Source organism: Thamnophis elegans, chromosome 12, assembly GCF_009769535.1.
Source record: "Thamnophis elegans isolate rThaEle1 chromosome 12, rThaEle1.pri, whole genome shotgun sequence".
Lineage (NCBI taxonomy): Eukaryota > Metazoa > Chordata > Lepidosauria > Squamata > Colubridae > Thamnophis > Thamnophis elegans.
The window spans coordinates 10,537,289-10,564,669 of NC_045552.1; the positions used below are offsets into that span (position 1 = coordinate 10,537,289).

Below are 27,381 nucleotides of genomic sequence, written 5' to 3' on the forward strand. Positions count from 1 at the left end.
GACAGGTAGGACATTATTAGCGGATAATTTTATGTACTAAGCTTAGGTCGGATCAAAGATGGCAAAGTTCTAAGTTGTCTAAGCCCCAAATTTCAAGCCTGGTGGCATAAGGGATTCTGTTGCGAGCAGATGGAGTGGAGGACTCTTCTCGTGAAATATCTCTGGACTTGCTTGATTGTATTAATGTCTGATATGCAGTGCGGGTTCCAGGCGAATGATATATTTTGTGCTGATTAATGATGGCAATAAATTTGACCTGATCACTTCTGGTATTTTTCTCCTCCTCCTCTACCAGTAACTGCAGCCATTTGGGTCTCTTCATTATATGTCTGGCAGCAACTATTGTTTTGACCTTGTGCGGGGTTTTCCCTCTCGTTTCTTGCAAATTCTGCTCCCTATAAAAGAGGAAACAGCTGCAGGGAGGAAGAGGGTGAGCACAGAGAGTGCTCCTCTTCTTTCCTCAAACCCGGAGAAACCTCCTCAGTGGTGGAAGGTAAGAGTTGCGACAGACAAAAGCCCTGTGCATTTGTATTCTCCATCATGCAACATGTAGCTTTTTGTAATTGTAATTGTATGATGGGATGGCTGAGCTTCCGATATCTCAGGGGCTGCCACAAAGAAGGGGGAGTCAAGCTATTCTCCAAAGCACCTGAGGGCAGGACAAGAAGCAATGGGTGGAAACTAATCAAAGAGAGAAGCAACTTGGAACTGAGGAGAAATTTCATGACAGTGAGGACAATGAATCAGTGGAACAGAAGTTGCCTCCAGAAGTTGTGAATGCTCCCACACTGGTTGTTTTTAAGAAGAAGTTGGACAACCATTTGTCTGAAGTGGTGCAGGGTTTCCTGCCTAAGCAGGGGGTTGGACTAGAAGACCTTCAAGGTCCCTAACAACTCTGTTATTCTTTTCTTTTCTATTCCTCTTTCAACGGGTAGCGAATCAACTAATTCTGCTCCTCCCCCCTCCCCCGAGATCAATTACTTTTTGAAGAATAAACTGGTATTCTTCTCTTGCATCTTGTCAAACAGGTTTCATTAGATTGAGCTATATAGACAAATAAAGGCAAACGATTTTCCTTAAACCGAAATAATGCCTATTTTCAATCGCCTAAAGGAAATAGGCTGCCTGCCACAAGGAATTGAGTCAGACCTTGGATCCTGTGCGTGGAGAGAATTTTGCTTTGTTTACTTGCTTGGAGATTAATTTTTTTTCTCGAATCGTACAGAAGAAATTGCCTATCTCTTCTTTAACAGTTTGGAAAGATCTGGATATATATATATATATATATATATATATATATATATATATATATATATATATATGTGTGTGTGTGTGTGTGTGTGTGTGTGTGTGTGTGTGTGTGTGTGTGTGTGTGTCTGTGTGTGTGTCTGTGTGTGTGTGTGTGTGTGTGTGTGTGTGTGTGTGTGTCTGTGTCTGTGTCTGTGTCTGTGTCTGTGTCTGTGTCTGTGTCTGTGTCTGTGTCTATGTATATAAATTATAATATATATTTATTTTGGGGCACTGGAGGAAGGGGAGGGAAAGATAACCCAACAAATGGGAAAGGCTTGTCCTGTTGACTTCTGCCTAATAAATCCATAGAAATGAGAATCGCTCCAAACTTGATTGCAGAAAATACGACTTCAGTAACAGAGTGGTCAATGCCTGGAATGCTCTCCCTGACGCTGTCTTTGCATCCTCTAATTCCCACAACTTCAACCTTAGACTGTCTACTGTTGATCTCATCCCATTCCTCAGAGGTCTGTAAGGGGGTGTGCATAAGCGCATCAGCGTGCCTACTGTCCCTGTCTTACTGTCTATATTTATTCATATCCATTTCCTGTATTCATAAACGTGCTTTTATCTGTTATCTTATACATGCTTGACAAAATAAATAAAAAATAAAAATATGGCTGGTCATAGAGGCTGCATATCCAACCACGAAAGAAAGAAAGAAAGAAAGAAAGAAAGAAAGAAAGAAATGTAGCATTTCGTCAGGAAATCTCTATGCCAGTCAATGGTGTTAGTTTATGTTTACATCCTATTTAACATTCCTTCTTATATTCCTTTTGTGTCCTGTAGCAATGGGGCTGCTACCGCTGCTACTCCTTTTATCCTTAATGCTGCAAAATGGTGAGTAAACCCCAACACAATGGGGGAAGCTTGTTCCCAAATCCCAGTCTTGTCCATCCATGTTTGTCTGTCTGTCTGCCTGTCTGTCTGTCTGTCAGTTTTGTCTATCTGTCTTCTCTTTTTTCATGTCCAGACCCATGAGAACCAATGTGTCATTGTGCTGAAGGGGTCAGGACTGGGGCGATCCAGATTTTAAATGAATCATAATTGGCTAGACTTACCCGATATATGAAAGCCCACAATAAGATGTTAGACTTGGACTGGAGAGATTCTAAAAAGTCATTCTGCGATCTTGGATCGCTCTCTGCCCCCCCCTCTCAACTCTTTGACGGAGTTGTGGTCACTGGGTAATCATAGACATCTCTCTCTCTCACTCTCACTCTGTCTCTGTCTCTCTCTGCATCTCTCTCTCTCTCTCACACACACAAACACACTCTCACTCTGTCTCTGTCTCCCTCTGTTCCCCTCTCTGTCTCTTTCTTTCTGTCTCTGTCTCTCTCTGTCTCTCTCACTGTCTCTGTCTCTCTCACTGTCTCTCTCTGTCTCTCTCTGTTCCTCTCTCTGTCTCTCTCTCTCTGTCTCTGTCTCTGTCTCTCTCTGTCTCTCTCACTGTCTCTCTCTGTCTCTCTCACTGTCTCTCTCTGTCTCTCTCTGTTCCTCTCTCTGTCTCTCTCTCTCTCTGTCTCTGTGTCTCTGTCTCTCTCTGTCTCTCTCTGTGTATATGTCTCTCTCTGTTCCTCTCTCTCTCTCTGTCTCTGTGTCTCTGTGTCTCTATCTGTCTCTCTCTCTCTGTCTCTCTCTGTGTATCTGTCTCTCTCTGTTACTCTCTCTGTCTCTCTCTCTGTGTCTCTGTGTCTCTGTGTCTCTATCTGTCTCTGTCTCTCTCTGTCTCTCTGTGTGTATCTGTCTCTCTCTGTTCCGCTCTCTGTCTCTCTCTGTGTGTCTCTGTATCTCTGTGTCTCTGTGTCTCTGTCTCTCTCTCTCTCTCTCTGTGTGTATCTGTCTCCCTCTGTCTGTCTCTCTGTTTGTCTCTGTCTCTGTCTCTCTCTGTCTCTCTGTCTCTCTTTCTCTGTCTCTCTTTGTCTTTCTCTCTCTCTCTCTGTCTCTGTGTCTCTGTCTCTATATCTCTCTCTCTCTGTCTCTCTCTGGGTATCTGTCTCTCTCTCTCTCTGTCTCTCTCTGGGTATCTGTCTCTTTCTGTTCCTCTCTCTGTCTCTCTCTCTGTGTCTCTGTGTCTCTGTGTCTGTCTGTCTCTCTCTGTGTATCTGTCTCTCTCTGTCTCTGTCTCTCTGTTTGTTTCTGTCTTTGTCTCTCTCTGTCTCTCTTTGTCTCTCTGTCTCTGTCTCTGTCTTTCTCTCTCTGTGTGTCTCTCTCTCTGTGTCTCTCTTTGTCTCCCTCTCTGTGTATGTCTCTCTCTGTCTCTCTGTCTCTTTCTGTCTCTCTGTCTCTCTCTGTCTCTACCTCTCTCTCTTTCTCTGTCTCTCTTTGTCTCTCTGTCTCTGTCTCTGTGTGTGTGTGTCTCTCTGTGTGTGTGTGTGTCTCTCTCTCTTTGTCTCTCTCTCTCTGTGTATCTGTCTCTCTGTCTGTCTCTCTGTCTCTCTCTGTCTCTCTTTCTCTGTCTCTCTTTGTCTCTCTGTCTCTGTCTTTTTTTCTCTCTCTCTCTCTGTGTCTCTCTCTGTCTCTCTCTTTGTCTCTTTCTCTGTCTCTCTTTGTCTCTCTGTCTCTGTCTCTGTCTCTCTCTCTCTGTGTATCTGGTTTATGGTTATGGTTTATGGTTTAATTTATTTGTATGCCGCCCTTTTCCCTGAAGGGACTCAGGGCGGCTCACAACTCGAAAGGGAGGGGAAATACAAACAGAGTTACAAAAACATAGAAACCATACATAGTTAAAAGCACAACAATCATACCATTCGAAGTGGGGCAGCGAATCTTTAGCCCCAGGCCTGTCGGAACAGCCAGGTTTTAAGGGCTATGCGGAAGGCCTGGAGGGTGGTGAGGGTACGAATCTCCACGGGGAGTTCGTTCCAGAGGGTCGGAGCGGCCACAGAGAAGGCTCTCCTCCGGGTAGTCGCCAGTCGACACTGGCCGGCTGATGGAATTCGGAGGAGGCCTAGTCTGTGGGATCTTATCGGTCTAGTGGAGGTGATTGGCAGTAGGCGGTCTCTCAAGTACCCAGGTCCAATACCATGAAGGGCTTTGTAGGTGACAACTAGCACCTTGAAGCGTACCCGGAGATCAACAGGCAGCCAGTGCAGCTCGCGGAGGATAGGTGTTACGTGGGTGAACCGAGGCGCACCCACAATTGCTCGCGCGCCTGCATTCTGGACAAGCTGAAGTCGCCGAATACTCTTCAAGGGCAGCCCCATGTAGAGCACGTTGCAGTAATCCAGTCTGGAGGTCACAAGGGCACGAGTGACTGTTGTGAGAGCCTCCCGGTTCAGGTAGGGACGCAACTGGTGCACCAGGCGAACCTGGGCAAATGCCCCCCTGGTCACAGCTGACAAATGGTGTTCAAAAGTCAGCTGTGGGTCCAGGAGGACTCCCAAGTTGCGGACCCTGTCTGAGGGGCGTACTATTTGACCCCCCCAGCCTGAGAGATGGAACACTTGGCCAATTAGTAGGAGGGAAGCACAGCAGCCACTCGGTCTTATCTGGATTGAGTACAAGCTTGTTAACCCCCATCCAGTCCCTAACAGCCTCGAGGCCCTGGCACATCACGTCAATCGCTTCATTGAGTTGGCACGGGGCGGACAGATACAGCTGTGTATCATCCGCATACTGGTGGTATTTTATCCCGTGCCATCGAATGATCTCACCCAGCGGTTTCATGTCTCTCTGTCTGTCTCTCTCTCTCTGTGTCTCTCTCTCTCTCTCTGTATCTCCCTCTCTCTGTCTCTCTCTCTCTCTCCCACCAAACTATCTTACAATATTTTTGTTGTGGGAAACACTATGCACTGCCTCGAATTCCTGAGGTGAAAGTGTGAATAATGTAAAGAATAATACAGTAAAATAAATTAAATATTATCTCTTCAAAAGTGATAAAGAAAGTGAAACATTAATTTATGTGCCTTTCACTTTGGCCCATAGCAGTTTCCAAAATGTCTCCCTTCTCCCCCACCCCCGCCCCTTCTACTTTCTTCTTTCTTGGGGTATTTTATTGCTCTTCTTTCCTGACCTCAGTTTTTCACCCCTTTCTATCTTTCTCTCAGGCCAAGGGTTCTCGAGCTCCCAGGGAAAGCAATTCATCACAGCTTTCATGGAGAATTTTGAGACCAGCAGGCCATCTGAAACAAGCTTGAAGCTATTTCTCGTGGGCCACGGCAATGACACCAGGGTCTCCGTGACGGTGACCAGGTCTTCCTCCCGCCAAAGTTACTCTGTTGCAAGCGATGAAACGGTGCCTGTGGATCTCCCCGTGAGTTTGGAAATGAAGGGCAGTGGCATTTCCCCCCATTCCATTGTGATTGAGGCCGAGCACGACATTTCGGTGGTCTCATTTAACCGGAAATTGTATTCTGTCGGAAGCATGACCCTCTACCCGGTCCATGAGCTTGGCAATAGCTATTATGTCATCACACCTCCGGGCAACCAAGCGGACAGTTACAAGAAAGAATTTGCTGTCGTAGCTTGGCAGACTCCTACCCAAGTCACTGTTGATCTGCAAGGCGGAGTCTACTTCAAGGGACGGTCGTACGCAGCAGGGACTACCCTCACGGTACGCCTCAAAGCTTTTGAAGTTCTTCAGTTGCAAAGTACGGAAGACTTGTCTGGCACCAGGGTTCAGTCCTCGGCTCCCGTGGCAGTCTTGAGTGGCCATGTCTGCGTCCAGGAAAACTATTACTGCGACCATGTTGTCGAGCAACTCCTGCCAGATTCCAAGTGGGGCAAGACTTTCATCGTTCCTCCCGTGCCTCTACAGACGGGCTTCGATATTATCTATGTGGCGGCTAGTCAAAGCACGCGGGTTGTTTATCAGTCAGGACAGGAGAAAGGCTTCCAAGATATGGTGCCTGGAAAAATCGCTCAGTTTCAGCTCCAGTCCCCTCAAGCGCTTTACATCTCTGCTGATGCTGGGATCCAGGTACTGATGTTTTTCACTGGGATCAAGATGAGGAGCGTAGGATACGATCCATTTCTCATCAACATCCCCGATGTCAACAGTTATGGCCTGGCCTACCGAATTCATGGTCTCAGAAAGTTTGACAACCATGTCCTTGTTGTGGCAAAAAGCTCCGAAACCCTGACCTGGGATGGATCTGTTGAAGCAGGCATTCAATGGCAATCGATCCCTGGCTCAGAATATTTCTGGGGAGAATATAACTTGCAAGCTGATCTTAACCAACTTTCAGTTTTCCTTGAGAATCCTCAAACTCCCTTTGGTGTGCTGGCCTATGGAAACAAGAATTACGAAGGCTACGGATTTGCTCCATCACCTGTTGGCACGCTCGGTAACTAATTGCCTTTTGTCTAATAATCACCACTCTCATAATTACTGTATTTTTCAGAGTATAAAACGCACCAAGATTTTGAAGAGGTAAATTAAAAAAAAAAGTTTTGCACTCTGCAGACCTCCCAAATCCTCTGCAGACCTCATTTTTTTTTGTGAAAAACAGGGCATGCGGAGAGTTTGAGAGGCCTACAAAGTGCTCCTAAGGGCTGGGGGCAAAAACAAGTGAAAAAGGCCTATTTTTTTTTTTTTTTGCAAAAATGGGCCCATTTTATGCACCAATAAAGGGCATGCATAACCTTTAGAAGGCTTGTAGAGTGCTCCTGGGGTTTGGGGGGGGGGGGGGCGTGGGCAAAAAAGAGCAAAAAGGCCCATTTTTGTCATTTTTGCCCTCCCCCACCCCCAGGAGCATTTTGCAGGCCTCCCAAACCTTCTGCACGTCCATTTTTGTGAAGGGGGTGGGGTTTCAGGAGGCCAAAAATGCTGCATTCAGTGTATAAGACGAACTTAGATTTTCAGTCTCTTTTTTGAGGGGAAAAGGTGCGTCTTGTACTCCGAAAAATACGGTATGTCTTTTGAGTTAGAAGAATTTCTCACATGGTTGCTAATGCTGTGTCAATGACCTGCCCTCTAATTTCTTCTAAGTCAGGGGTGTCAAATTCTATTTAATTGAGGGCTGCATCAGCCTTGTTTTTGACCTGAGGGGGGCATGGCCAGCTGGATGTCACTCGTGTCGAGGGCACCTGTGGTGGTCTAAGTGCTTTGCCAGCAAAAACGGGTTCCCAAGCTCCGTTTTCAGCTGCGACGGCCTCCTGCAGTCCTCTGCCAGCAAAAATATAGCTCAGGAAGACTGCGTGGGGCCCTCCCAAGATCTGTTTTCACTGGCACCACGGACCGGTCCTTTGCTGTTTCCAGGCCACCCTGGAAATATCAGATTTGGGCCCTGGGCCTTGAGTTTGACACCCCTGTTTTAAGTTTTCTGTCTGGGCATTTGCATTTTATTCTTGCCAAACGTGGCAAGAAAAATCGTAAAATGGGGCAAAACTCATTTAACAAATCTCTTACTTAGCAATATAAAATTTGTGCTCCATTGTGGTTATTAGTCAAAAATTATATAGATTTGTCCAGAAAGTCACAAAAGCTTCAGTTTAAAGTCCTTTTTTTTTTTTTTTTTTAGTACAGGAAGCCAAACTGGGTGGAATAGTCATCTGGCATGTATTGCTCAGGCGATTCTCACTGTGAGATTTTTTTTTTTTGAATATTTAAGAATCATGCTGCAAAAGTGACAGGGATTTGCAGAACTTCCAGCAGGGGAAAAAAGCATTGTCCAAATCAACAAAAGTTGAAATCATTTCCCGAAAGTCAAATACAGCTTTCAGCACAGGCAAGAACATTTCTCAAGCTGTACCACAACACTGTGAAGACTTATTTACTTAAAACACACACACACACACACACACACACACACACACACACACACACACACACAGAGCTGTGCTTTCAGAATGATTCGTAGCAAAGAACTGATGGCCATAATCTTTATTGGTGTCATCAGTTTACTTTTCAGCCTAAGCACAAAGACCAAAGTTTTGCCAAGATGATAGTTTGGTTCCTTAACCCAGTCTCAAGGCTGGACATTACTTAGTTACGCTGAGAAAATGGGAATGGTTTGGGGAAAATGTGTGAGGTTACAATGGGTTGAGTAGCTGGAGTTGGATCCTCTACTCTGCAGAGCCTTGGGTTCTGTGTCTTTTCCACTTGACATGTGGGATAATTTCTTATTTTGTTACTTGTTCAGTGGCAGTACCTGTATTTTAGCCCCCAGCTATGTCATTGAACCAATATTTCTCTATCTCAACAATGTTAAGAGGTGTGGACTTCAACTCCCACAATTCCTCAGTCGATTCTGGGAATTGAAATCCACACATCTTAAAATTGCTGATGTTGAGGATTAAGGCAAAGGGGAGAGGTGCAGTGGTGGGATTCAGCCGGTTCGCACCTATTCGAGAGAACTGGTTGTTAACTTTCTAAGCAGTTCGGAGAACCGGTTGTTGGAAGAAATCTCCTTTTGTTTTTTTCCACTTACAGGGCTAATCCTGTAAGGAAGGCAGGAAAGAAACCTTCTGGTGTTGTTTCTAGCCTCATCTTTATTGCCCTGCTTACAGAAACTGCCTCTCCGGTTAACCCTTATTACATTTTAACAGCTAAGATGAAACCCCCTTCGATGTGAGTGATGTTGAGTTGACCATGCCCAAACAGTCACATGACCACTGAGCCCCGTCTATCCAGCTGGTCATTAGGGCAGAGAACCGGTTGTTAAATTATTTGAATCTCACCACTGGCTGTGGGGAAACACCACCAAGTTGAGGGACGATTTGAATCTCAGTTCCTAAATATTTGTGTATTTGTGTCAATGCTCCAATATAATTTTAACATTGTGGTCTCCAGGACTGGAGAAAGAGCTAGTTCTCCACCACCTTCTGAAACTCCAGTTGAGTTTGAGCCACTCGGTTCTCTGGAGGGAAGCTATTCCATACAGGAAGCACCAGAACAAGGTCTAGTTTATGTTGACTCTGATTAGTCAATTGCAAATGAATGCTATCCATATATGTAACTTTCCTAAGGAAAGTTTCCTTGTTATCCCTAAGGTTGCTGACGTTCCCGCTGCCTCTTTTGATCGTTGTTTTGCTTAGCTCTAGTTCCAGACCTGGATCCTGTCCAGTTGACCTGCCCCGAGAACAGCCACTATCTCTCCTGTGGAAATGCCTGCCCAGCAACCTGTTCCGACCGAGAGGCTCCATCCAGATGTCAAAATACCTGTGCAGAAGTCTGCCAATGTGACCAAGGCTACCTCTTCAGTGGAGAAAAATGTGTCCCCATGGAAAGCTGCAACTGTACTTACAACGGGGTGTCCTACAGAGCAGGAGAGGAGTTTTGGGCAGACGAAAATTGCCAGTCCCGTTGCAGGTGTGATAACAGGTTAGGCAAAACGGTGTGCGTGAAGTCTTCTTGCAAAGCCAAGACAAAATGCATCGTGGTGAACGGGGTTCGTGGTTGTCACGCCACCACCTACAGTACCTGCATCGCGTCTGGAGATCCACATTACCGTACCTTTGATGGAACCAAATACGATTTTATGGGAAACTGTGTGTATCAGATGGTGGGCGTTTCCTCCAAGAACCCAGCTCTCACCCCCTTTTCAGTCACAGTGGAGAACGACAACCGAGGCCACAAGGCTCTGTCTTTTACCAAATCGGTGACCTTGGAGGTCTACAACTTGACCATCAGCCTGAGCAAAAGTGCCCCACATCATGCTGAGGTACAGTGGTTGAACATTGGAGAAGCATGGGGGTGGTGGTGAAAATTTGGTAATTAGGCCCTCTTAAAATACTCTGCAGGGACATGGTGGCTCAGTGGTTAAGATGCTGAGCTTGTTGATCAGAAAGTCGAGAGTTCAGCAGTTTGAATCCCTAGTGCCACGTAACAGAGTGAGCTCCTGTTACTTGTCCCAGCTTCTGCCAACCTAGCAGTTCGAAAGCATGTAAAAATGCAAGTAGAAAAATAGGAACCACCTTTGGTGGGAAGGTTACAGTGCTCTGTGTGCCTTTGTCATTTAGTCATGCTGGCCACATAACCACGGAGACGTCTTCGGACAGCGATGTCTCTTTGTCTTTGAAATGGAGATGAACACCGCCCCCTAGAGTCAGGAACGATTAGCACATATGTGCAAGGGAAACCTTTACCTTTACCCTAAGTGCCAATGAAATAGTTTTTATATGGCCAAATTAAAAGTTTACTTGGGATTCATTCATTCATTACATCATATGAGCCAAGGTGGCGCAGTGGTTAGAGTGCAGTACTGCAGGCTACTTCTGCTGACTGCCGGCTGACTGCAATTTGGGAGTTCAAATTTCACCAGGCTCAAGGTTGACTCAGACTTCCATCCTTCCAAGGTGGGTAAAATGAGGAGCCAGATTGTTGGGGGCAAGAGCCTGACTCTGTAAACTGCTTAGAAAGGCCTGTAAAGCACTGTGAAGCAGTAGAACAGTCTAAATGTGACCAGGGGGGCATTTGCCCAGGTTCGCCTGGTGCACCAGTTGCATCCCTACCTGAACCGGGAGGGCCTCACAACAGTCACTCGTGCCCTTGTGACCTCTAGGCTGGAGTACTGCAATGTGCTCTACATGGGGCTGCCCTTGAAGAGTATTCGGCGACTTCAGCTGGTCCAGAATGCGGCCGCGCGAGCGATCGTGGGTGCACCCCGTTTCACCCACGTAACACCTATCCTCCACGAGCTGCACTGGCTACCTGTTGATCTCTGGGTGCGATTCAAGGTGCTACTTGTCACCTACAAAGCCCTTCATGGTATTGGATCTGGGTACTTGAGAGACCGCCTACTGCCAATCACCTCCACTAGACCGATAAGATCGCATAGATTAGGCCTCCTCCGAATTCCATCAGCCGGCCAATGTTGGCTGGCAACTACCCGGAGGAGAGCCTTCTCGGTGGCTGCTCCGACCCTCTGGAACGAACTCCCCGTGGAGATTCGGACCCTCACCACCCTCCAGACCTTCCGCGCCGCCCTTAAAATCTGGCTGTCCCGGCTGGCCTGGGGTTAAAGACTCTAACCCCACTCGAATTGTATGACTGTTGTGTTCTTAAATAATGTAGTGTTATCATGTTGTAAATTGTTTGTCCTTCCCCCTCCCCTTTTTGAACTGTGAGCCGCCCTGAGTCCCCCCAGGGAAAAGGGCGGCATACAAATAAAGTGAATATTTAATATTTAATATATTTAAATGCTAGCACTATTGCCATCAGGGCCTCCCCTTCTATGTCCTTGAACCAGAAGGAGACAACCCTGCAGGTCCAGAGATTGGTTCTTACCAGTTCGCACCTATTCGGTAGAACTGAGCTGGTTGGGATGGAAAATTTTCAGCACGTGGCGTGCTGAAAATTTTCCATCCCAGCCAGCTCACTGATTGGCTGGAGTCCAGGCCAATCCAATCAGTGAGCGGCAGGCTGGGCTGGCTTAAATTTGTAGGATAGAACGGAATGATGAGCCAGCCCAGCGAGCTAGCAGCTGTTAGGCGGGGGAGCGAGGGAGCTGCGAGCGGCAAAAAAAGCGTGTGTTTTTAAGAACCGTGCGGGACGCGGGAAAATTTATGAAAAGGTGTGCCTGTCCCGCCAAATGCAGGACGTCTGGTCACCCTAGGTAGAACCGATTTGTCAAATCTACCAAACCGGTTAGAAGAGGTTCCACCAGTGGACCCGGAAAGCAGGCCACACCTACAGAAGAGGTTCCAAATTTTTTTGAAACCCACCACTGCCACACACACACACACACAGACAGACAGACAGACAGACACAGAGAGAGAGAGAGAGAGAGAAAGGAAGAAATAAATAAATAAAAAAAGAAAAGAAAAAGAAAAAGAGTGGGAGATGAAAGAAAAAAAGAAATAAGGGACAGAGAGACAAAAGGAAGAAGAGAGAGAGAGAGAGAGAGAGAGAGAGAGAGAGAGAGAGAGAGAGAGAGAGAGAAAACACATGGCCGGCAAGCCACTCCCACCAGGTCACATGGCTGGCAAGCCACTCCCAGAAAGGAGGCCACAACCACAGAGTAAGTTCCAAAAATTTTTGAAACCCACCACTGTGCAGGTCGCATACACAACCATGCCACAGAAATCTGCTGATGCTAGGCTTGGTCTGATAAAGAGCATAGTAAACAGTTAGCAGAATCCTACAAGCACTCAGCAAAAGATCAATCCTGGTTGGAGAGATTAATATCTGACAGTTTTCATACAATAATCTCCTTCCCTGTTAGGGTAGAGCAAAGGTGAGCAAAACCTAGAAGGCAAATTCATAAATTCAGCACTGGTTCCACAGCTAATCTTAAGTCATTTCCCCTACAGCAACTTAAAGGATTTTCGTGAGACATTCAACTCTCATTGAATCAATATAAAAGGCTTTATATCACTTAAGTCAGTGATTCCCAAACTTGGCAAGTTTAAGACTTGTGGACTTCAACTCCCAGAATTCTCCAGCCAGCAGAGCAGAGCTGGCTGGAGAATTCTGGGAGTTGAAGTCCACAAGTCTTAAAGTTGCCAAGTTTGGGAACCACTGACTTAAGTGGTGGTTTGGTGATGCCATAAAGACATTGTAAGTCACTAGTGAATGCGGTGGCTTAAATCATCTCTAGACCCCATTTTTTTGAATTTGCTAAAACCCCTAAACGATGTGCCTCTTGTTTGTCTTTTAGGTCAATGGCGTTTTAGTGGATTTACCCTTTGCTTACGAAAATAAGCTAACTATCCACAAGAGTGGGGTCCATGGCTTCATTAGAACCGATTTTGAGTTGACAATCACTTATGACTGGAACAGCTACGCCAGGGTCATTCTTCCCAGTACATATGCCAATTCAGTCGCCGGACTCTGTGGCAATGCCAACCAGAATCCTTATGATGATTTCGACCTGCAGGATGGCAGTCCATCCAGTGACGTAACACAATTTGCAAACAGCTGGAAGGTGAAGGATGTCCCCGGGTGTTCTACGGGATGCACCGGTAAATGCCAAAGCTGCAGTGAGGCTGAGAAACGAACCTACCAGGCTGAACGTTACTGTGGGATCCTCACCAAAAGAAATGGGCCTTTTGTACCATGTCACAGGACAATTAGCCCAACAAGCTTCTTGGAAGATTGTGTCTTTGACACCTGCATGTACAAGGGGCATCCAGATATTTTGTGTGCGGCCATTGCTGCTTATGCAACCACCTGCCAAGCTCAAAATATCCAAATTAAGCCGTGGAGATCCAACGCCTTTTGCAGTATGTATAATTTTATGAATTTTTCTATCTCATTAAGTCTTGGGGCGAATATGCCACTCTGCTCATGAGTACTTAATACCGCTTCATGTTTTATTATTCCAAAGCATAAAACACGAATCATGGTACATAAGTTACAGGAAGACAGAGTCTACCTACTGTCAGCGTTCCAAGTATCATGTAGAATTAAATCAGAGTCCAAGGCAAAACGATCCTTAAAGTTCCAATTTAATAAAGCAGACATCTTAGCACATCTGTGTTAATCCCAATTCTGGAAATTACATCAGAATCCCACCCAGTTAAAAGTTCATGATCTTGTCCCCACACCCAAAATCCATCACATGGTCCAATCTTCTTCTTCCACGCTGGCATCCACACCCAGCTGCTTCCGGTCAGGTGTAAAAGTGCAGAGACAAAAGATGACCTTGATCTTCTAGAAAAGAATGAAAACAACACTTTCCACAATCCTACTCCTGTCTATTCCCCCCCCCCATCAACTATACTAATGAAGCAGCGTAATGAAATAAGAGAAAGTGTGGCAGGCCGAAATTCTAAAAGGAATATAATTGCAGGCCTGACACCTACATCTGTGATGATGAACCTATGGTGTGGGGGCCAGGGTGCTCACCTTGCATTCTGGGGCCTCAGGCACTGCCCCGCACTTCATTTTGGCTTCCAGGCTGGTGTAGAAGGCCCTCCAGGCCCAAATTGGGGTACGGGGGAGGTGTGCGGGGCTCCCCATGCCCCATTTTGGCCCTGGAAAGCCTCCTCCATCAACCTGGAAGCAAAAAATGGGTGAGTGGAGCGGGGAAGCACGGGGGGGGGGGGGTTGCATGCACATACATGGGGGTTTGTGTGGGGGTTGCAGGGGTTATGTGCACATTGCATTATGGGTGCAGGCATGTGGGTGTGCTGTTGCATGCGCGTTTGCTCTTTTGGCACACGACGGTAAAAAAGGTAACCCATCCTTGACCTCCATTCTGTAATCTAGAGAGGCATCTGGAATTGATGAGACTTTAGTAATGTTAATTCCCTTCTTCTTTCCATGGAGTCTCAAGTTTGGGGAGTTAAAAATATCCAAACAGGTTAATTATCACTTTTTAAAACATGGCTGTTTAAACATAAAGCTGTGACTAGGTCGCTTAGATTTTCCATTATACTGGGATCTATTTAATAACCAGAACTTTGGAGAACATTTTTCGTTCTCCATAGTCTTGTCTCTCATATTAAAAACCGGTAAATGGAAATAGTTGGCTATGTGTATATTTTAATGATTTAATTGAATCACTGAATTAGTTTATCCATAGCCCAGAGCTAAAATGAGTGAAGAAAGAGCATATTTAATGTTTTGATGCTATGCAAAAATGCCATAGGAAACAGCCTTTTTGAAAGACATTTCTTCTAGAATTAGGGATGAATCAGGGACCTGGTAGCTCAGTGGCTAAGACGCTGAGCTTGTCAATTAGAAAGGTTGGCAGTTCGGCGGTTTGAATCCCTAGTGCTGCATAACGGAGTGAGCTCCTGTTTCTTGTCCCAGCTTCTGCCAACCTAGCATGTAAAAATGCAAGTAGAAAAATAGGGATCATCTTTGGTGGGAAGGTACAGCGTTCGCCTTTGGCATTTAGTCATGCCTGCCACATGACCACGGAGACATCTTCGGACAGTGCTGGCTCTTTGACTTTGTAACGGAGATGAGCATCGCCCCCTAGAGTCGGGAATGACTAGCACATATGTGCAAGGGGAAACCAGGGGTGAAGAGAAATACTTTTTTTCCTTAGACATTCCCAGCTGATCACATAGTTATCTCATTTGTACCGTTCCAGACACTTAAGGCTTCAATAGATCAGGCAGGAGACTGATCTATTATTAAGATGCAAGGGAGAAATTATGATTTTTTGCCATAATTAGTACCGGAAGAGAAATTCCCTTCATTTGCAAGATGGATAGAGAGCTTTCTAAGCATAGGAAGTGCAGTGTGCCAGTAATGTTTGCTCTGCACATGGATTAGAAGGATTGCATAGACAGTTCTTATAAATATGTGCCAATAAAAAGGATCATAAACACGACACCCCCCCCCCCCCCCCCCCATAATAGAGGTTTCAAAATTCATGGAAATTTCATATATAGGTCAACTTTCCCCATTTTGAAATCCATACACAAGATACGGGGATGGGTGAGATAGGGAACCATCTATTTATTCCTTTATTTTCATTTGATTATTTATATCCCACCATTATTGTTTGTACAAATAAGGAAGTGAACATATCCCCCACACCTTCCTCCTCTTGTTTCCCCAACAATCCAACCCTGTGATGGGGATTGGACTGGGAGGGAATTACTGCCACCCAGCCAGCTTTCATGGCTAACGTGGGACTGGAACTCATGGTCTCCTGGGGATTGACTCAAAGTCACCCAGCTGGCTTTCATGGCTAAGGCAGGGCTTGAACCCGTGGTCTTCTGCTGATTGGCTCAAAGTCACCCAGATGGTTTTCATGGCTAAGGCGGGCCCTGAACACATGGTCTTCTGCTGATTGGCTCAAAGTCACCCAGATGGCTTTCATGGCTAAGGCGGGACCTGAACACATGGTCTTCTGCTGATTGGCTCAAAGTCACCCAGATGGCTTTCATGGCTAAGGCGGGACCTGAACACATGGTCTTCTGCTGATTGGCTCAAAGTCACCCAGATGGCTTTCATGGCTAAGGCGGGACCTGAACACATGGTCTTCTGCTGATTGGCTCAAAGTCACCCAGCTGGCTTTCATGGCTAAGGCGGGACCTGAAACACTCAGTCTCCTAGTGATTGGCTCAAAGTCACCTAGCTGTCTGTCATGGTTAAGGTGGGCCTTGAATTCATGGTCTCTTGCTTTCTAAGCTGGTGCCTTAACTTATTAGTGATAGGCCTCAAAATATTTGGAAACCCATACACCTGAGCAAAATATGGATGGGTCAACATTAATAGATCTTCAGGGCTCCTAAAGGCAATACTTGGAATGCTGTATTGACAGTCTATCTCATCATCCATCTCTTCCAGGTTTTTCCTGTCCACCTAATTCCCACTACGAATTGTGTGGAAATGGCTGCCCTTCCACCTGTCACAATCTTGCCACTTCCAGCTCTTGCGATGCTCCGTGCGTTGAAGACTGCGTCTGCGACTCTGGATTCGTCCTCAATGGGGACGAGTGCGTCCCTACTACTGAGTGCGGCTGTGTGTACGAAGGCAGGTACTACAAAAAAGGAGCAGAATTCTACCCTACAAACGCTTGCCAGGAGAAGTGCCGTTGTGTGGACACTGCTACTGTCGACTGCCATCAGTTTTCCTGTGGGAGTTACGAGGAGTGCAGGATGGAGAATGGCATCCAGGGCTGTTACCCTGTCGGTTATGGAACGGTAGTAACATCGGGTGGATCCCATTATACTACCTTTGATGGGAAGAGTTTTGATTTTCCTGGCTCCAGTTCTTACATCTTAGCTCAAATAATTGACCAAGACACTCAGCAGGTGACGTTTTCTGTGGTGGTGGAACATGATAAAGCTGATAATGGATCTTTAACTGACGTAACATCAGTTCTTATCAACCTACATGGACATACTATTTTCCTGGAGAGAGGGGGAAAATGGCAAGTTAAGGTAAGCGCCTATCTTATTAATACTTTCAGTGTTGCAAATAATGTACCCATGGAAAGCAGAACTCCGAGGCAGGTAGATTCCTAAAAGAACAGTTTATTGGATACATTATATTGGCACAACTGGTGAAAACCAACTCTGAAAGTTCCCGCAGTTTTTACTCTATTAAAAAGTGAAAGTTTCCCCTTCCCCCAAGTCATCAGTTATATTGTCCAATTGAAGTGCTGGGTGGTTCCTTGGCTACTTCACTCCTCCTCTCCCCAGCCACCAGTTAGAATGTCCTTGGTTCCCACAGGAAAACCTTTTGTTTTTACTATAAAACCCCCACTATCTATTTCCCCCCTCCCTGTCCCTTCTTCTTCCTTGTGGCAACCTTGAAGCCTCCAAGATGGCCTCAGCCAGGTTCACTTCAGGTTTGACAAACACATGATAATATCTCTTTGTGAGCAACTATATGAAAAATAATGTGATCGGTGACAATAATTTCTCTGTATAGATACTTTTTATTTATTTATTTTTTAGTTTCCTGCTTGAGTAAGGGGGTTAGAAGACCTCCAAGGTCCCTTCCAACTCTGTTATTCTGTTATATATCAGCCTATGAAGATCTAAGGGATGCAGTGGCTCAGTGGCTAAGATGCTGAGCTTGTTGATCAGAAAGGTCAGCAGTTCAAATCCCTAGCGCCACGTAACTGAGTGAGCTCCTGTTACTTGTCCCAACTTCTGCCAACCTAGCAGTTCGAAAGCATGTACAAATACAAGTAGAAAAATAGGAACCATCTTTGGTGGGAAGGTAACAATGTTCCGTGCATCTTTGGCATTTAGTCATGCCAGCCACATGACCACAGAGACATCTTCGGACAGTCCTGGCTCTTCAGCTTTGAAATGGAGATGAGCACTGCCCCCTAGAGTCAGGAACGACTAGCACATATGTGTGAGGGGAATCTTTACCTTTATGAAGAAGATGATCCCTTCTGTGCAATTCCAGATCTAAGACCTTTTATATATATTTTTTCTCTGTGTGCACAATGGATGGTGATGTTGGATTTGAGAGAGAATGATTCATACATTACATACATTACATTACATAAGAGCCGAGGTGGCGCAGTGGTTAAATGCAGCACTGCAGGCTACTTCATCTGACTGCAGTTCTGCAGTTCGGCTGTTCAAATCTCACCGGCTCAGGGTTGACTCAGCCTTCCATCCTTCCGAGGTGGGTAAAATGAGGAGCCGGATTGTTGTTGGGGGCAATATGCTGACTCTGTAAACCGCTTAGAGAGGGCTGAAAGCCCTATGAAGCGGTATATAAGTCTAACTGCTATTGCTACATCCGTGTTTCTCAAGCTTGGAAACTTTCAGATGCATGGACTTCAACTCCCAGAATTCATGCCGGCTTGGGATTTCTGGGAGATGAAGTCCACACATTTGAAAGTTGCCAAGGTTGAGAAACACTGCATTACACTATATTGAAAAGCTGTATTTTGTGAAAGTTCTGCTTTCGTTGATTGAGTCCCACTCCTATAGGGCAATAGGTGGCACCTTCTATTAATTTCCAGGGGAATTCATGTTAATCTGCCACGCACCTGCAAAGTTATAGGCAAATCATTCATTCTTTATTCTTGTTTCCTTGTTCAAGGTCGAAGATGAGGTTTACAACCTACCATTTAGCAGAGGCGATGGAAAATTTTGGATAACTCAAGAAGGGAATAATATAATTTTTCAGTCACCTGAAGGTTTCAAAGTCATTTATGACACTGCCAACTATGTCGAAGTTTCTGTGCCTAGGAGTTACCAAGAGCAGACATCTGGACTGGGTGGCAACTTCAACGAAAACTTGGATGATGATTTCCGGCTGCCTGATGGTACTCTCACCCCAAGTGTAGATGATTTTGGAATCTCATGGGAAGTCCCCACAACTGGGAGTGTTTGCTCTAAGAAATGTGTGCACAAGCTCCCTGCTTTTGACAAGGCCCAAACAATACCATATAAAGGTGACAGATTCTGTGGACTTCTCACTCTTGAGACAGGCCCATTCAAAGATTGTCACTCATTTGTGAGTCCTGCGATGTTCTTTCACAACTGCCTGTACGACATGCAGGTTTTCGGCGAGGGAGCTCTCTGTCAAAACCTTCAAGCTTACACCGCTAAATGTCAAGCAGCTGGAGCTGAAATTGATGACTGGAGAACAGCTGTCTCTTGTCGTAAGTATATAAAGTCGGCTTCCCTTAACAAGGGAAATACTATAATTCAAGGGTCCCCAACCTCAGGGCCACAGGCCATTTGTGGGCTATGAACTATTTGCAACCAGGCCCCAGAAACGGTGTGCGAGCTCATGCGTGCAAGCGCATGATCATCCCCCACTTGGGTGAGCAATGGGCAATCATGTACACGTACACTCCATTTGCGCGACTGCACTCTTGCCAGCCACTCATGCGGAACTATCCCCTCTACCCCTCCCCCTCCCTCTCCCTCCCACCCACCCACCCATCGGTCCACAAACCTGGAAAGATTGAGACACTGGGGTGGCTCCTATTTTTTCTACTTGCATTTTTACATCCTTTCCAACTGCTGGGGTTGGCAGAAGCTGGGACAAGTAACGGGAGCTCACTCTGTTATGCGGCGCTAGGGATTCAAACCACCGAAGTGCCGACCTTTCTGATCATCAAGCTCAGCGTCTTAGCCACTGAGCCACAGCATCCCTGTTGTAATTTGAGCCAGGTTTAAATTATCCTGATTCCAAGGCTATGGTGGCAGGAGAAACAAACTTGACAGGATGCCTCTTATGGATACTTTAAGAAACTGCCAGTACAATTGAGATAAATTCCTCATATCTACTCTCCCTCATTGATAATCCCCATCTGTTAGAATAATCTTTCTTGCCAGTTTTTCTTGTAAGAGATTCTCTTTTCTCCTACACAAGCCTTAATCCAATGCTACTTTCTTCCAAAGTTGGATTACAGAAAGCGTGAGAAAAGTAGCATTAAATGTAGATTATATTTCCAAATCCCTTTCCGAATGCTATATTTCGATAAACCCATTTCAGATTTATTTTGATATCGGGTTCTTTTTTTTAAAATTGATTTTTTTCCCCAGTTAATTATATTTCTTAGTGCTTAATAAATGTTGTGTTGTCTTGGCAATTTAATTTCCTGAACAATGCATATTACATTTTTAATTTCCACCCCCTTTTTCCCAACCGCTGATAAAACAGATTCCATTTTTGATAATGTTCTGTATCGTCTTTCTGCTGCCCTTTTAATGATCAGTCTGTCCATTTCTCCATACTCTAGTTCAGTGTTTCTCAACGTTGGCGACTTTAAGTCCTGTGGACTTCAACTCCCAGAATCCCCTGGGAGTTGAAGTCCACAGGACTTAAAGTCGCCAAGGTTGAGAAACACTGCTCTAGTTAGTCCCTTCTTAGTTATTTCTTCATCTCGTGGTGTTCGTTCATTTTTCCAGCTTTGATATCAGTTTCTTGTTGACTCTGCATTAGCAATTATTATACGAGAAAAGCTCCAGGGGATGCAGGGAAGCTGGGTAATCCTATTGTGATAAAGGAACAACCTTCTTCTGTGTTGCTATAGCTTCATCCTGCTTATATTTTATTCACCGGCACAAGGAAAACATTTGGCAAACCTTTTCTCCTTTTACCTCTTCAGCTCTCCTCTGTCCAGCTAATAGCCGCTATGAGACATGCATTAGAGCTTGCGATTCCAGCTGTGCCAGTTTCTTCACAACAGTGCAATGCCCTAAGATATGTTTTGAAGGTTGCCAATGTAATGAAGGCTACATGTTTGATGGGAACGCATGTGTACCTCTGGAAAAGTGTGGCTGTACACATAGTGGACTCTACTTGAAGGTAAGCTAGGCGATTTTTCAGGCGCCGAACCAGTAGTAATGCCAATAGGAACCCACCCCTGGTCATAAGTCACTTCTCTTGTTGCCATTGGAACTTCAAACAATTGCTAAATGAATGATTGTAAGTTAAGGACTATTTGTATATAGATCTGACTTTGCCTGATTTTGGGGAAAACCCATTTTTCCCATTTTGAACATATAGAGGTTGTTCCAAGAAGAATTGTAGAAGGATTGGCTGTTATATTGACTATTTGGAAAAACCCCAGACCGAATAAATGCTATGTAAATCAGACCAAGATGGGGTATCAATAGCACCAGCACCAGCACTTAGACTTATATACTATTTTTCAGTACTTTACAGCACCTTCTAAGTGATTTAGGTGCTCATTTTAATGATCAGAGAAGGATGGAAGGCTGAATCAATCTCGAGCCGGTCAGGATTGAACTTTTGGCTGTGAGCAGAGCTAGCCTGCAAAAGTTAGCCTGCATTCTAACCACATCACCACCATGCCTCATCTTACCCATTGTACATGGAGACTTAATAGTATGTAACATCCAAATTTCTTAGTGTTTTTCAACCTCAGCAGGTTTAATATCTGTGGGTTTCAGTTTCTAGAATTCCACAGACAGCAGAGACACCATTCTGATTAAAAGGCGTAGCCCTGTTTCAATCTAATAACTCTTCCTTGTTTTTCCCCATGTCTTCTGCAACTGGTGGATTGTCCTACTAGGCTGGAGAAAGCATCTTTTCAACCAACTGCACTGAGAAATGGACTTGTCAAGGTCTGGATCAAATCACCTTTGAGGAAACAGCATGCAGGGATGAAGAGATCTGTGTTCTTCAAGATGGCGTGCGTGGCTGTGAGCGCAGAGAAGGCCAGTGCAAAATTTCCCGGGAGGCCCAGCTGGTTTCTTTTGATGGAGCTTCAGCAAGATGGAACTTCTGCGGTGGGGTATATGATGTGTCCTCTGTGTGTGATGAGAGCGATGCCTCCTGGTTCAGGGTATCTGTCAACATTGGAAAAGAGTGTGAAGATAACCTGTCAGCGGTTAAGGCTGTTCATGTTTACTTTGGAGAGGTTGCCATTACTCTGAAACCTAACGACCGGATATGGGTAAGTGAGAAGGTCGGGAAGAGCCTCAAACATGTCTTAAGTCAGAAGTCTTCAAGCTTGGCAACTTTAAGACTTGTGGACTTCAACTCCCAGAATTCTCCAGCTAGCTGGAGAATTCTGGGAGTTGAAGTCCACAAGTCTTAAAGTTGCTAAGTTTGGGGACCCCTGTCTTAAGTGAACCAGGAAATTGTACCCAGCATTCTTGAAAGCTGCTTTCCTTCTCTGCCTTCATCTTCTATCACCAAGTCTGCTCATTAGCTGAAATCTGCTCCATTTCTGTGTTCCAGTGTTTGTGTGTTATTCCATCCCTTTGACTGATTTTGTAATTTGTCCGACAACCCTAAAACAAACGTTAGAAAAAAGATTACATTTACGATCAACAATAGGCATAGTTTTGTATGTAAATTTTGCACTTTTCCAATATCTTGAAAAATATATCCCGCCACCCACCCAATAGGCATTTCTATGGGCATTTTATATCAATGATATCTTCCCTTGTATGGATTTTTGGGAAAAGAATAACAGACTTGAACAAAAGCATTGTTGTTGTCATTCATAAGAACAGCTGCCAATTGTATTTCATTGTCATGTAGATCAAACAGAACAGAACATAATATGTTAACAGAGTTGAAAGGGACCCTCTTGTCCAGAGGTGGTATTCTGTGGATTGTGAAAAGTTCTGGAAAACCAGCAGCAGAAATTTTGAGTAGTTTGGAGAACAAGTAAATACCACCTCTGAGTGTCCCCACTCCCATCTATTCTCTGCCTCCTGAGTCCCACCTGATCTGGAGGGAATGGGGATTTTGCAGTATCCTTCCCCTGGAGTGGGGCAGGGGAGGAGATTTTATAGTATCCTTCCCCTGCTACACCCACCAAGCCACACCCACAGAACTGATAGTAAAAAAAAATTGAATCCCACCACTGTTCTCATCTGATGGGATCTCCTCACTCTTCCACTGTTGCACAAATACAATCCTAGCCACAGTCAGTACACATAAAATCAAATATGCCATGTTTTCATTATATTTTTTCAGTAGGATCCCTGTTGTGACTCAGCAGATGTCTGCTGTGAGTCTTTTCGGGATACAAGATTCATTCTGCAGCTGGGGCTCATTAGGGGCAGGTTTGGTGATAAAAGGACGGATGCTGCCACGCCCTAGTCGCAGGAGTCAACGTTCCTTCGTGCGTACAACATTGCTTAATACACTTGGACAAGTGCTTTGGTGTTTCCTGTAACCCTGATTCAAGGCTGCACTTGGAGAAGTGCATTGCTTATAAGAGTTGTTTTGTTTTCATTCTGCTATCTCGTTCGAGACTGTATTTATGTTATTTTTGGGCTCGAAGCCAGTTTGAACTGAGAACTGATAAAGAAAGTTCCTTTTAAGTTTATTAGTCTTGCCGTTTATTAAGAGCCGTGAAGGGGGGACAGAACAGATGCCCAACAAAAATGTCTGTTGTATTCCTGATGGCTTCCTGGGATTGCTCCGAATTTTCAATGTCCCAATATTTTATGTTTCCTAGGTGAATGGACGGTCAGTAAACCTGCCGTACAAAGTCTCCAAAAGTCTGACTTTAAGAAAGGAGCAGAATGGGATTGTGATTGACCGGGCTTCGGATATAAAAGTCCAGTTTTCTCCTGATGGTGGGGTAACCGTGAAAGTCAAGCATATTCCTCCAGAGAAATTATGTGGACCATGTGGGAACTTCAATGGAGACCCCAAGGATGACCAGAAATTGCCAAATGGGGAATCTGCAAACACTGCTGAGGTTCTCTATGCTTGGAAGGCTAAAGACTTTTAAAGTGGTAAGGTATAATTTAGTTTAGTTTAGTTTAGTTTAGTTTAGTTTGTCATTGCACCTTATCCAACGAAATTAAATAGCATCTTCAGTGTACATTATAACCAGAGGTGGGTTCCTACCAGTTCGCACCTATTCGGTAGAACAGGTTCGTCATATCTACTGAACCGATTAAAAGAGGTTCCACCAGTGGACCCGGAAAGCAGGCCACACCTACAGAAGAGGTTCCAAAATTTTTTGAAACCCACCACTGATTATAACTATAAAAATAAAACACAAACACACATCCTTTGCATTCTCTGCAAATGAATTGAAAAGCCCCTGATATTGCATTAATATTGCACTATACAGTAGAAGTCAAAATAGTTACTGCTCTGGGATAGAAGCTGTTTTTCAACCTAGTTGTCCTTGTTTTTATTTTATTCTGTACCATCTGCCAGATGGTAATAGTTAAAAAGAAGGGTTCCCAGAATGAGGTGTATCTTTAAGAATGTTTTGAACTTTCTTAAGGCGGCGGGAGCTATAAAGCTCTTTCCAAAGAGGGGAGAGGGCAACCAATGATCCTCTGGGCAATGATATTCGAGTGCTGTCCTATTTGCCACTTGCAATTGGTAAACCATACACAGGGACAGTAAGTTAAAATACTCGGTATGGCGCAGTGGTAGAAGGTCACCAACAGTTTTTTCATTCAGTTGCTGTTTCCTGACAGGTCTCAGGTAGTATAATCTCTGCTGGGCCCTTTTGACCATAATCCAGGCAGCAATTTTAGCAAATTTAAAAAGAATTTTTTTTAAAAAAAGCAGCATTGGTGATATCAGGATATCCTAGGTTTGTAGGCTAAGCTAGGATTTGAAAAATTGCATCCGAGGAAGACATTAGCCAATCACTTTGGCAAAGTGGGCCAGCTGGTGTTGACTCTAGAGGGTCTTTAACTTTTATCCTTTCTAATAAAATAACTGAAAGCAGATTGGGGGGGGGGGAGACCCGTGAAAAAATGTGATGTGCAGTTTGCCTCTAAATTTACATAAAATAAAATATAGCTTTGAATCCTGAGTTAGTTGAAGGTCAGAGTGGGAAGGGTGGAAAGTGCTTTCCCCCACCCCCAGATCTGCATAGCAAGAAGATTAAGTAGGGTAATCAACTCCTTCCTTGGTCACCCAGATATAATGGATGGATGTGAAATTTGTCAGTTCCCTAGTCAAATTTAAGATTGCTTCATCTGCTGCAGTGAGTTAAATAAGCCATTTCTTAATTAAGTTTCCCAACAGAGCAAAACCTGTTTTTATTTTGTAATGTCTTGTTTAATGAACCTTAAATTAACAGTCATTCAGCCAACAATTAAAAGGACTAATCAAATTAAGTGCTAGTTGCCACTTGATGAATAATCGACAATAATTATAAATGGAATAATCATGCCGTACAAAATCATCATTTATAGGATTACATCAGTTTTCAGCTTTGTTTTTTTTTTACTGTCCTATGAAATTGCTGAACCTTAGAATGTTAGTCTCCATTCTTAACTTTTTCTATAATTTCCCCCTATTGATAAAGTTTGGGCCGAGCAAGCCAGCCAAACTGAAAAGCCAAAATTTACAAGTTATTTAGCCCTCAAAAACTAATTGCTACTTTGGTGGTTCCCTTGTTGAATGTCTTCTCCAATGAGTTTCAACTCAGTGCTGCTGATTGATCTATTAAAAAAGGGTCATTACTTCTAAATAGGGCCGTCACCACTGAGGAAATCTTAGCTGATTGTGAGTTCTAATTGATTTACTTGATTAAGGTGGGGCAATTTAATTGACTCTCAACCTAAATTTGCATATTTTGAATAATGCAAAAAGAAAAAAAAGAAAACTTTGGGTTTTACATGATGCACACTTCCTCATAAACAGAGGTGGGCTACTGCCAGTTTAGACTGGTTTGGGCGAGCCAGTAGTTCCAACTATCGGCTGGGCCCACCCCTGCCCTGGCAGATCCCATCCTATAGAAGAGCCGAGGTGGCGCAGTGGTTAGGGTGCAGTACTGCAGGCCACTTCAGCTGACTGTTATCTGCAGTTCAGCGGTTTTAATCTCACCTGCTCAAGGTTGACTCAGCCTTCCATCCTTCCGAGGTGGGTAAAATGAGGACCTGGATTGTTGGGGGCGATATGCTGACTCTGTAAACCGTTTAGAGAGGGCTGAAAGCCCTATGAAGCGGTATATAAGTCTAACTGCTATTGCTATTGCTATTGCTATATATCTCACTCTCTGGCTCTCTTGCCCCGCCCATGCAGCCCAGCTGATTTCCTTGCTTCGCCCGCTTTACTCACTGTGGCTGCCCGAGAAGGTGTGCTGGAAGCTGCGTTGAGGAAATTGCTGCGTTTTTGAAGACCCGCACGCACTCACATTTTCAGTTCTGCACTAGGCAATCCGGTTGTTAAATTATGTGAAGCCCACCTCTGCCCATAGACCAGCACAACCAGTCTCCTAACACAACAAAGTCCAGATAGTTGGGTTAACATCAGTCTTCATTCTCGATTGACCATGCTGACTTTTAGGGCTACCATCAATTGAGCTCCAAAATCTATATACATTTTCATCAACGTATTAGATTTTTTTAAAAAAATGGTAATCCCAATGTAATCTAATGAATGGCTAATAAATGTCCACTTATTACTTGATGCCTTGCAGAAATGGGATGAATTACTCCCACTGAGTTTTATTGATGGGTTTATTGATTTATTTATTTTTTTGGAATCGATTTTGCAATTTTGCAAAATAGCCTTGGAACCACTTCAGAAAGAGCAGCGTATGGATATTTGCTGCTTTCCTTTTTCGAATGCATTTTAATATCCCAGCAACCAAGGATGAATTTCTAATGACAGAAATTGGAAGATGATAATCTTAAACCATCATGTGCAGAATGCAGCAGCGTGATACCTATGAAGGGCGGGAGCTATGAGTGCCACATCATAGCAATATACTCTACCAGTCAGTGTGCTGATTGCCAATATGCTTCAAAATGCAGTTCAAAGTGCTGTTTTTTTAACCTCTGAAACTCTTAAGATCTTGGTGCTTTTTTTAACCTATGTAGGATCACCTGCTTCCCGGAGGACCCATCTGTTCAGTGTGCTCAACCCAGAGGAGCCTATCACGCCAATCCAACGAGATCTGAAGAATGAGAAGAACACATTGCATTTCCACCGATACTCCTCTCCTAAGGAACATCATGCTTCCGGAGAACTGGATGATACCCTCCATTGCATCTTCTGGAGCAGGGGATCTCAAACTTGTGGACTTCAACTCCCAGAATTCCTCAGTCAGCAAAGCAACGCTGGCTGAGGAATTCTGGGAGTTGAAGTCCACAAGTCTTAAAGTTGCCAAGGTTGGAGACCCCTGTTCTGGTGGCGGTCCAGATAAAGCTCTTTTGTGGTAGAACATTTGCTTTTCGAAGACTTCTAGAGATGATCGGATGACAGGGTGTTTTTTTTTCTTTTTTCTACGGTGGTGGTATCTTTATTTTATGGATTTTGCCTATTGTAGACTTCTGGGGATGGATATAAATTTGACAGTGTCTAAGTATCACGATATAAATCAATAAATGGATGAATGAAGCCAG

General features: G+C 44.5%; 1 protein-coding gene across 1 annotated transcript; it reads left to right on the forward strand.

Moving 5' to 3' along the window:
- The first annotated feature begins 422 nt into the window (after positions 1-422).
- Positions 423-27,381, forward strand: LOC116515439 (IgGFc-binding protein-like). The gene is made up of 11 exons (XM_032227481.1): positions 423-493; positions 2,080-2,130; positions 5,340-6,578; positions 9,271-9,896; positions 12,834-13,398; positions 16,427-17,022; positions 18,653-19,217; positions 20,676-20,875; positions 21,606-21,989; positions 23,511-23,793; positions 26,857-27,381. Exons 2-10 carry the CDS (start codon positions 2,082-2,084, stop codon positions 23,787-23,789), a joined length of 4,503 nt encoding a protein of 1,500 aa, XP_032083372.1. The 5' UTR covers positions 423-493; positions 2,080-2,081; the 3' UTR covers positions 23,790-23,793; positions 26,857-27,381.